Source organism: Aplysia californica, unplaced genomic scaffold, assembly GCF_000002075.1.
Source record: "Aplysia californica isolate F4 #8 unplaced genomic scaffold, AplCal3.0 scaffold00334, whole genome shotgun sequence".
Classification (NCBI taxonomy): Eukaryota; Metazoa; Mollusca; class Gastropoda; order Aplysiida; family Aplysiidae; genus Aplysia; species Aplysia californica.
The window spans coordinates 423,637-435,190 of NW_004797604.1; the positions used below are offsets into that span (position 1 = coordinate 423,637).

The 11,554-nt window shown below is 39.6% G+C and overlaps 1 protein-coding gene across 1 annotated transcript in view; it reads left to right on the top strand.

The window, feature by feature from the left end:
* LOC101851657 (alpha-L-fucosidase-like) overlaps positions 1 to 10,768 on the top strand; it is an 11,096-nt gene extending 328 nt beyond the window's left edge. The window contains exons 1-8 of the mRNA XM_005102686.2: positions 1 to 43; positions 1,943 to 2,049; positions 3,937 to 4,067; positions 4,331 to 4,464; positions 5,734 to 5,831; positions 8,602 to 8,734; positions 9,146 to 9,316; positions 9,805 to 10,768. The exon at positions 1 to 43 is cut by the window's left edge and continues 328 nt beyond it. Coding sequence (XP_005102743.1) covers positions 1 to 43; positions 1,943 to 2,049; positions 3,937 to 4,067; positions 4,331 to 4,464; positions 5,734 to 5,831; positions 8,602 to 8,734; positions 9,146 to 9,316; positions 9,805 to 10,060 — 1,073 coding nt within the window. The 3' untranslated portion in view covers positions 10,061 to 10,768. The remainder of the gene's footprint in view (positions 44 to 1,942; positions 2,050 to 3,936; positions 4,068 to 4,330; positions 4,465 to 5,733; positions 5,832 to 8,601; positions 8,735 to 9,145; positions 9,317 to 9,804) is intronic.
* Positions 10,769 to 11,554: the final 786 nt, after the last annotated feature.

Genomic DNA, 11,554 nt, shown 5'->3' on the forward strand with positions numbered 1-11,554 from the left:
ACGCAAACCAATGGGCAGACATGTTTGAAAAAGCTGGCGCAAAGTGAGTATATAAAAGAATTTTAAAACACTTATATTCATTACCGTGCTTACACTTGGGTTAAGCCTCTAATGAGTGTAGATAAAAAATATAATAGAAGTCATGAATTATCTAAAACGCAAAAAAAAGGGTTCATGCTAGGGACCAGTCTTTCGAAATATTTCTTTTCAAGTTGTGCGCGGGTTTCCAGCCTCCACAGCCACTCCTGAAAGGATAGTCAGTCTCCAATATGCTTCCCAGCTCTGAATTGACAACTTTTGCTCGGTCGTGAGTGGTTCAAACTTACGTCCAGAAAGCTTATCTTTCAGAATATGAAAAAAAAACAGACATTACAAAGGGCTATGTCCCAACTGCTGGGTCGATAGGGCAAAACTTTGATCGATTGCTCTTAATTGTATGCAATGAGTTGTGGCTTTTGATTTAAGGGGAGCGGCATTTTCGGGTAGGAGCATTGTGCGAGAAGCTGTGATCTTTGATATCTACCCATTAACGAAATTTTTCAACCTGGGCAACATTGTTTTGTACCTCGTAAGAAAAAGTCAAAGTAGTATTAAGTGAAATGATATTACCACGCACAAGAGGACCACTGCATTTGAAAAACAAAACAACGAAAAGCTTTTTTCTAATGACAAATTCTGGACACAAAATAACAGGTCTGTCTCCTTTCTCGTTGATCTACCATCGATTCAGCCATTTTGATGGAATTTCAACACCCCACTTCCACAAACACACACACACACACACACACACACACACATATACACACACACACACACACACACACACACACACACACACACACACACACACTGAAATCCATGTTTGTCTCCTGTGACAATGTCTTGTAAGTCGTTTAGATCCATGGGGTACAATCATTGTGGGCAACCCAGTGGCATATTTTATAACCTTATCAATGTTCAGTTCCTCAGTTAGTAAATATGGGTACCCAACGGACATGCACAGAAATGGTATTTTATACAGACCCAAACCAAAATCCAGACAAGTAATTAAGTTACGTGAAAAGGTATAGGAATCTTGCGGAAAATGGTGCCCGAGAACATCAACGGTTATCTCGTTCACAAAGTAATTTTGGAGACCAGAACATGAGTCATCCAAAACTGTATCTCTCCTCTCACTAAATTCTATTACCCTACGACAAATTTTGCTCTGTGAATAAGCACATTCTTCACAAACATTACGCAAATTTTCATGAATCAGTTTTAACGAATCACTATGTTAACAGTGCATTTAGATTTAGATATTGAAAAATATTTCTTTTTTTAAAACTCGATCTTCCGGCGCTCTCAGCGGCGACGATGCTCTTATAGATCTGTGTTTTTTACGATCCCGTACTGCCAAGAAAAATTTCCTATAAAGTCTTATCTTATCTGATCTGATCTTGTTTCCACAAGAGCGCAAAGAATCTTTTGTTTATAATGTCATAAAATAATGAAGAGTAACATCACATCAGAATGAAACGCAAGTATTTGATTCGAAAGTAGACATTTACATATAAATTATACGTATTGCTTTGTGACTGAAGTAAAATACTTAACCCGCTGAATAGCACCTTCTACAACTTTCTGATCCACCCTTGTATAGCATGTACAATAAAATAAAATTCAATAATGTAACACCACTTCAAAGGAAACTGGATCTGTGTTGCCTTCTAATTTATCTTGAATTCAATAAATTGAATAAAATGATTCAACATAAATATAATTAATGAAAGTAGTTTTCTCATACCAGTAGGCTTTTTACTGTAGTTTGAGAAATGTCGTAGAAAGAAGTAACAGTTAAGAGAAAAATCCAATATTTTGATTCAGACTTTTTGATATGTGCAACTCTTTCACATTGATACATGAACGTCACCTAATAAACGTTAAAATCTTTTCCTTCAAGGTACGTGGTCTTCGTGAGCAAACACTGTGAAGGTTTCACTAACTGGCCGTCCAAATATTCCTTCAGCTGGAATTCAATGGCCGTTGGACCTAAAAGAGATATTGTTGGTAAGACCCTTTTATGAGTGTGTCAGATCTGAATCAGACATCGCAATCATGGTTTGCTACTCATTTCTCTACACTGATGCTATAAAAATATAATGTGGAGTTATCTCCCCATCACTCATTGGTTCAAGTTCTCAGAGTAAGTTGTTTATTGTCTTTGCCTGCCTGTCTTTCCTTCCGTTTTTCCTAAGGAAGATTTCCGGATCACAACAAGATGTTCAGGGCTTTTGTGTCAATTGAAGTGTCCCAGACACTTTATGTTTCTCTTTTTGTTTTTATTTGTGAGCACTCCACTGGGTCTTCTTTAAGCACTACCGTGCCCGTTTGATTTCTTTTCCTTCCACGAAAAGCTCAACAGTCTCATAAGAAGACATATTTCTCAAACGCGGTTCGTCCATAGAGCATAGTTGTGCAGTGCCGCCCAAAATTTTTTTATGATTTATTACGAAAAGTACCCACAAACATGAAATAAAAGAAGCCAGAAAGAAACACTAGCCAAATATTACATCGCGGACGCCGTCAATAGCGACGTAAAACATCTACTATGCCATGCTTAAGTCCACACGCTTTAACTAAACATAATAGGACATTCAGCAGTGACAACCTGACCTATAAATCGCTCTTTGAGATAACCCAACCGATGACGACACTCGAAGCGAGTTTGACGGTACATTTATATTATCAAGACGGCGCATCTCAAATGTGCACCCACGAAACATAGCCCACAGTAGGCAGTCAAAAATAAACGCTATAGATTGTACACTATTCTATGCCAAAATTACGTGAACCATGGAGCGATCCAGCAGAGTGTTTAAGTGAATTGTGATTGGTTCATTGTCTTGCCACTATTTTAAGTGATGCTGTAACCGTGAACCTGAGGGAGGTGAACGTGACATACTTTAGTTTAGTCACCGTCCAATGAGTTGTGCCTTTGAATGGTTTTGTAGTGGAGTAGTGAAAATTATTAATTGAGTGTTTAGTTCCAATGCAGGATAAAGAAATTGATGTTCAACTAACAAACATATTTACATGTAGTTCTAGAAATCAAAGTGACAAGTAAAAAAATGAAAACAAAAGCTTAAGGTCCTCCTTCACCAACCCAAAGATCCTACCGTCCATTTACTATGCCCTTGACTATCTTCAACCTGCTATAGCTTAATTGTGCACGCCCACATTTTAGTAGCCCCTGAATTTCTATACTGTTACTTCAATTTCCTTGTCATTGTCTTTGGTAATTGCCAAGCATTCACAGCCGTTAACCAAACACGGACTTTCAAAACTCGTATTTCGCTGTCGTCGTAGTTTTTCTATTTTTCAGGCTTGATCTCATTTGATTGAAAATGTCTTATTGCTATTGCAATTCTTCGTGCTATTTCAGTAGTACTTTTGGTATATAGTACTAGATATTTGAAATGCTTTAACTTGTTTGATCGTTTCACATTCGGTTATGTGATTACAAATGGAATTTACTGGGTTTTTAAAAAAAGATACCATCCTACGGTTTGGTTTCTTTACATTTAAAGATATGACTTCTTACGTTAATGCCGTCGGTACTCTAGAACTGTTAAGCTATCGGACCCGAGTCGTGAGATTGCAGGTTCGGGGGTTCGACCGACGTTGTGTCCTTGGAAAAGGCACTTTACAAACATTTCCCATGTGGCTCTTTCGTTTCGGAGATGGACGTTAAACTCGGAGGCCCCGCCTCCTAAATAACCTTATAGTGTTGATAGCGGCATTAAACGTATACCATTTCACCATTTCACCCTTTACGTTCACTGAAGAGGCCTGAGGATATAACACAGCCTTGCCTAACTGCTAATCTCATTAACGAGAAAATAAGGGCTGATATTTTTTATAGCCCCCAAATCAGAGAGCTTGTATTTTTTTCAGGTGAGCTCATGAATGCTACGCGGAGTAGGACTGATCTGAAGTTTGGCCTGTATCACGTTCTGTATGAGTGGCTCCACCCTTTGTATCTGAAGGATAAGGAGTCTGGATTTAAGACGCAAGATTTTGTCAATGTGAGTTCCCAAATCGATTTGTGTGTGCATTTTGGGTAACTTTTTGGTAACTATATTATTAACTTAAATAATTTGGATCTTCGGTGAGTGTCATTGTGTGCATGTTTGAGGGAATGCTTTTGTTTTTTTGCCTTCATTTCTTTGAGTTTTTGACCTGTTGGAAATAAATATGGGTTGCTCTTTATAAAATTGAAAATAAAATATCCCCGCTTGTGAGGATTATGCATTTGAAAACCACAAGTGAAGATATAACTTTTTTTCAGCTAAAGACAATGCCTGAAATGTATGAGATTGTGGAGACCTACAAGCCTGAGATCTTCTTTTCTGATGGGGACTGGGAAGCTCCAGTTGAGTACTGGAAGTCTTTGGACTTCTTGGCTTGGCTCTACACCTACAGGTAGAATGGGCCTCCTCTATTCACATACGGAGTGTAACTGCAGTATGGGTAGTTATATAATTGGCAAACGGAGTGGATGGTTTGCAAGTGCTCTGGTGTGGCTTGCTCCTTCGTTACTTTCCAACATCTATCGTTCTTATATCTCCTTCTTTTTGTGTTTGTTACTGTCTCTGTCAGGTGAGAGAAAATCCCTGTTACTGGTGACATGTAACCAAGTACTACCCGTTGTATGGACTGGTGTTTTAGCATGACATCAGGGGGCGCATACCTAGTTGGTATTAGCGGTCGGGACGGATGAAGCTCTCATAGCTTTAACGGTCGCATGCTTGAGGATTTCAGTGTACCACTTCAGTGGTCCTCGCTGTTCTCCACTGCAGCAGTGTGCACTATGATGTATGTCATATGTAACAGATGGAGATCCAAACATTCTTCACGGTCGCAGCTTCGACGTTAGTAGCAGTAGGCAAACGGTAAAGGCAAGAAGCGGACAAATAAAATCGAACTTGCATTCGAATATTTTGAATGTAAGATTGGTGACTGTCGATCAGCGTTGAAACCAGCGGCCCTGGACGAGAACCATGGACTTCTTCCACCTGCAGGTCCTTTTGATGAGAGAAATAGTATGGACAATGAACGTTTTAATAGGACAGCGAATGATGATGAATCTGTTGCAGAAAGTAATAAAAAAAAGTGCTACACTTTTTTTTTATCAAGAAGAGCTCATTGCCTCTGTCAGTGATCTTTTCTCGTCCAAAAAGATAATAGAAAATGAAATGAAATACAGAAAATAGGCTTGAAGTCCTCTTTTCGAGTACAATAATTAAGAATCTCCTTAAAAAAGACACCAAAATAACAACACCTGTGGTAATCACAATATAATGTCTCTACTTCTAGTACTGCACATGGATATACCAAACACTATGCTTTTCTTGTGTCTTTGAAACAGTCGTTATGATGCTAGCCTTCGTAGCAGAAGACAATAGTCAGAAAAAGACGAAAAAAAATCCTACTATTTAAATGCGTATAGTCTTTAGTTTCTCGTTCTACTCTTCGGAAACAGACACAGCATATCATATCATACCATACTATACCATACCATACCATACCATACCATACCATACCATACCATACCATACCATACCATACCATACCATACCATACCATACCGTACCATACCACACCGCACCGTGTTTTATTAAACCATATCATGCCATTTGCCGTTTCAAGATTTTTGTATTTAATTCAAGAAATACTTTTTTTGTTTCTCAGCCCTGTTAAGGACACAGTTATTGTAAACGACAGATGGGGAATTGGCGCTAACTGTACACACGGAGGGTACTACACATGCGGAGACCGCTACAACCCAGGTGAGTTGGTAAACTAATACTAATGATATTATAGCCCGTCCATCAATTCTGACGGTGACCAATACATCCGCTGTAGAGAATATTTCTCCAGCGAAATAGAAGAGTTAGAGGAATTTATGGTTAAAACGACTTGTGACTTCTGCTGTGGCAGATGAAACCAATTCTGTCAGAATAAAGTTTGCCACATTTTAAAATATTTGATAGGTCCACTTCCACTTATGGATGTCCGCAGCTTGCGAGCTTCTTTATTAGTTTCATCATGTCTTATTTGTTAAGCCTCATATGATTTGCTGCTCACTGTGACAGCAGCTCTCCAGCTGGGTCTGTCAGGAGCTTGCTATCCCATATTGGAGTGTTTATATTGAAGTCATTCAAGGACATTTTTAGGGTGTCCTTGTAGCCATTTTTAGATGCGGCAAACTTTCTCTACAAGAACCTTTCCATTTAAAAAGAAATTATAGCCTCCACTTCGCTCCTTCAACTGTCCCTAATCAGAAAAGCTAGTTTCACTGAGAGCAACGATATCGAGGTCATAGCGGCTGAGCTCCATTGCAATGATTGCTTTCTTTTATTGTTTCGACTGCATCCTTACTGATCGCGATGAATCAGTCGGAGTAGATAAGGTGAGCTTTCTTTAGGGAATCTTTTAGAGCCCATTTCCCTTGTGAGGTGAGCAGTGCTGTTCTGAAAAGGCTGCTCATATACCACGGGTGCTGTCGTATCATACCTACGCCTCAACTCGGTAATGAAACCACCAAAACCTATGGCTACCTTACTCGCAGGTTTGTGCTAAAGCTCCCAGCCTGTGCTAGCCTGCTACCAACGTACTCACCCATATCCGAAGGAATTTGATGGGGATAGACGACAAAAAGGGGAAGGATGGATAAAAGCAGATGTTTGACTTGCGCAAAGGTTTGTTTAAAGTGAGAAAGAGCAGTGCAAACATCAGAATCACTCTCTCGCTCAAGTACATTGTATCTGAAAGCAAAATAAAGAAAAGACGATCAGATTAATATATAGATGCAAGGGTTTGCCAGGACGCCATCCATATTGAAGGGCAGACTGCCTAGAGGTGCTACCAGAGCCTTGCAGTTCCAAATAACTAATGGTTTAACAGCCTTGGCCAAGAACACAAAACTCGGTCATTGCCTCATGCACTAGCAACCAGACCAGTATGATGGTCTATAGTTGTCATCCGCCCAACGACGCAAACTTCGAAGCTGTGGCCAGGAAGACTGCTTAGATCTTCATCTGTTACATATGACATGCATCCATGCATCAAAATGCACACCGCTACGGTGTTAAAAATACCTGAAATAATGACTTTTGTAATAATTTTACATTTCTAAACTATGTAAGTCTAAGTTAGTCGACAAGACATTTTACAATATTTATATATAAAAAAAGAAAGAAACGAACCCAAAACAAATGAACCCCCCAACAAAAATACAAATATGAAATGACCCCCCCCCCTCTCTTTCTCTCTCTCTCTCTGACTCTCTCCCCCTGTCTCTCTATCTCCCTGTGTCGGTCTTTCTCTCTGTCTCTGTCTCTGACTCTGTCTGTCTGCCTGTCTGTCTGTCTGTCTGTCTGTCTGTCTGTCTGTCTGTCTGTCTGTCTGTCTGTCTGTCTGTCTGTCTGTCTCTCTCCCTCTCTCTTTCTCGATAACTCTCTACCACTCTCTCTCTCTCTCTCTCTCTCTCTCTCTCTCTCTCTCTCTCTCTCTCTCTCCCTAACTGTCTTTTCTGTGCCTCTCTCTCACACACACTCGCTCAATCGCTCTCTCTCTCTCTCTCTCTCTCTCTCTCTCTCTCTCTCTCTCTCTCTCTCTCTCTCTCTCTCTCTCGTTCTCCACCTCCATTCTGTTTTCTTCTCTCACCCCCCCCTCTTCCTCACCCACCGCATACGTATGTTTCATTGTCCGTGTCCGTGTTCATTCATAATGTATTTGTGATGGTCTTGGGGTACATAGTCTGAATACCAGGCATGCAATGTTACTATAGCGCGGTTAAAAACTCGTGGCACAACTGATCGTCTTGTCTTTATCTTGCCATCAGATACAATGTACCTAGGCGAGAGAGTGAGTCTGATATGTACGCTGCTCTTGCTCACTTTAAATTAAAACAAACCTTTGCGCAAGTCAAACATCTTTGTAACCGTTGAATCAATATCACCAAAACTTTTCACAGCGGTTTGTATTAACTTGTCTTAGCTATATCACATTTTTTTTCCCGCGACAATTGAGGTTAGATTAAAAATCTTTTCTTCATAATTTTATAGGAAATGCTATAAATCTCCGTCACGCGGAAAATGGAATTGTTCACAGCTCTTCCCGCTTCTCAAACACGATTTGCGTATGCATAATAATAGCCTATGTCACAGCTCACCTTTTCATTTATAGTGCACACTTTTTTTCACTAGAGGTTCTCAAAACATAGATCTAGTTCAATAAACATAATCTCACGACTGGAAAAAAAAATGACGGACTTGCTTTTAAAAGTGATGTTTTCCCAGCTGTTAAGCTTAATAAGTCTATAGATCTAGAAGCTGGGTATTTTAACGGAACTTTTAGAATAGAGCTAACACGTGTTTACCAAAATATTGATTTGTTAAGACAGATTGATACAAGTCTGTGTGCAAAAGCTGGAGAGCTTTATGCTTTATAGTTCAAGAGATATTTGACAATAAGTTGCGTTACGAATTTTTGACCGCACTATACATAGCTCGTATCTTAGAAATACCATTTAAATAAGTATTGCTATACCTACAGGTGTCCTTCAGAAACATAAATGGGAGAACGCGATGACCATCGACAAAAGATCGTGGGGTTATAGACGAAATGCTCCATTGGCCGATTATCTGAGCATAGAGGAACTGCTGCAGACATTTGTTATTACTATCAGGTAGGTTGAATTAATGAACATGTGACGTAGGTCGCCTGGACACTGAGATGGTAATTTGGAACGGTTGGGGTGCGGTTGGGTTTGGCGGCCGGGGGGGGGGGGTTATTAAGTTGCCTAAATCTCCAGGTTTGACCTGGTTTAGACAAAACTGTACATTGGTATTTGGTTTTATTCGATCTTTTCTCAGCTAAGGTAAGTAAAGACAGTTTTTAGTGTCTTTTAGGCTACCTCACCGTCTGTTTCAAGGAAGATTAAGATGAAATTGGGATTTCTTAATTTAAAAAAAATTAACTTCCTATTCATTATTTTTTTTAGGGGACGGGACCCTGTGAAAACGCGTGAATCTCCAGTTTTGACTTAGTTTATACAGACTGTAAGATGACCTTTGGTTTTAATCTATCTTTTTTTCAGCTGCGGAGGCAACATGCTGATGAATGTTGGACCTCCAAAACATGGCCAAATTTCTCCGATATTTGAGGAGCGACTTCTTCAGATGGGGTCCTGGCTCAAGGTCAACGGCGAGGGTGTCTATGCTTCCAGACCTTGGACTTACCAGAATGAGACTGTGACCAAAGGTGTATGGTGAGTAATGAGCGGTGAGCATTGTGGACCGATAATATCAAGGCGTAGACTGGTGTAAGTTTGATAAAGTGTAAAATGGCCGCTAGCGACCATAAACATTGATGGGTAACTAGTCGTTAACCCCTGAGCAACAGCTGACACGTCCAGGTATCCAGGTATTTTGTGAAAAGAGGAGGATGTATTTGCCGCGTTCACATCAGTTCTCCACAGAGATCCTTGAATACTGAAATCCTCAAATGAGGCATTTGCTCGCTTATTTTACTCTTGTATATTTGCTCTCTAACTTTATTTTCACATCGAACGAAATAGAAAGTCAGTAAGCGTATGTATTCAAATTTAACGGCACAGTTTGCACGTATGTCTCTGTTTAGAAATAGCATTTAATAGTTATAGGTCTACTATTAATGCCCTTTACATTTTTAACGATAACACACACTGCCACTTTATGTTTCTAAATCTCATGTTTATCTTACCTTCTCCCTTTTTAGGTACACAAAGAAAACAGATGCCAGTGGCACGTCCCTGTACGCGTTTGTCTTCTACTGGCCAGACACGGAGACTCTCAGCCTTGATTTACCTCAAGTATCCTCTGCTACCAAGGTATCTCTTCTAGGGTATCCGACCTTGTTCAACTACCATGCTCGTAGTCCCAGAGGGCTGGACATCTCCGTTCCTCCTATCGCTGTGAGCAAAATGCCTTGCCAGTGGGTGTGGGTCTTCAAGATCACCGCAGTGGAGAACTGAATTTGGAGAAAATCACTAATATAATAATAATTTAAAAATCACTAATATAGCAAAACCTGACCAAGAAATCGAAAGAGAGCCATTAAAAAAGTCGTCATAAACAATTTCCGTCCCATATAGGGGATTTTAGAGGAGGGGTGAGGAAGAATTTTTTAAAGAGGGGGGGGGGGGCGTACGTGTTGGGATCATGAGCCACCTGACCTGTGGGCAGGAAGTGGTCAAAACGTTCAAGTGCAATCCTACCCGCTCTGATAGTGGCATGCGTCAGTCACTCATTGCCACTAGTGCTAGCATCCCATTAGGATACCTGTTTGACCAATCAAATGTAATAATGTTATATGTTATATCTATAATGCACCCTTTGTCAATACATTTTATTGTTGGTTAGCTGTTCTTGTTTTCCTGTTACTTTATTTCTAGGTATTAAGTCATGTTGCCATTGCTGTCTTTCATAATTAATTGTTCCCCGAACTCATTCAGTCCCGATAGGGATCAAAAGTGCTTCCATCTTCACACAAAAAAAGAAAAAGAGAATTAAAAAAAGTAAAACAAAACAGTGCGGCGCAAGTATTTTTCTGTGGGTTTTTTTTGGTTAGTTGTCCATTCGTTGACACACCAACAGCGACCGTGTAGTGGTCAAGCTATTTGCATACTATGGAATGGACATGCGTTTTGCTCTTATACTGATTAACAAACTCACTTCGTCTAGTTGGTAAGAGTAAACTACTACTCGTATTTGCAAACTTGAACCTTGACTTCTGGAGGAATTAACTTTTTAGAAATTAAAAAAAAGGGTGCTGTGAAGGAGTCATGTCCTGCTTTAATTTGTTCTGCTTATGTGAGTGTATTAGACTTTCTTGTTATTGCTGTCCAACTGTGTCAGAAAAAAAGTAAATTGGTGTGTTGAGTTCTCAATTGATTATACTCGTAACAAATTTCTTTCTTTCTTTTTTTTTCTTTCTTTCTTTTTTTATACTTTTTAATTTTTTTTTTACTATATGAGCATTATGCTTGTGGCTGTGAGACAAAAACATACATTAAAATATTTTGACCCCAGCACACCAAGTTGTTTTTGTATTTTTGAACTCACAACGTCATGTTTGTCAGGTTAACTGGAATATTGTAGTGTCTGCAGCGGCTTTGTTGAGGCTGATCCCTCTCCTTCTCTCTCTCTCTCTCTCTCTCTCTCTCTCTCTCTCTCTCTCTCTTCCTTAATATCTATATCTCTTTCTGTTCATTTATAAATCTAGCCATCTATTTATCCATCTTTTAATGTATGCATTATCTATCCACTTTCTATCTATCTATTTATTGAGCTACGAAAGTAAGACGTTCGATTTTTGATTAGCTGACTCGGGGTTCAGATCCGTTTTTGTGTGCGTTAGACTACTGTTAAGGTTTGTACAACAGAGTGAAAAACGGGTAATCATTTTTCTTGCAATGGTTTTCGACGGGGGATAAACTCCATCGACACAATTGAGCTCATTTAGGAGG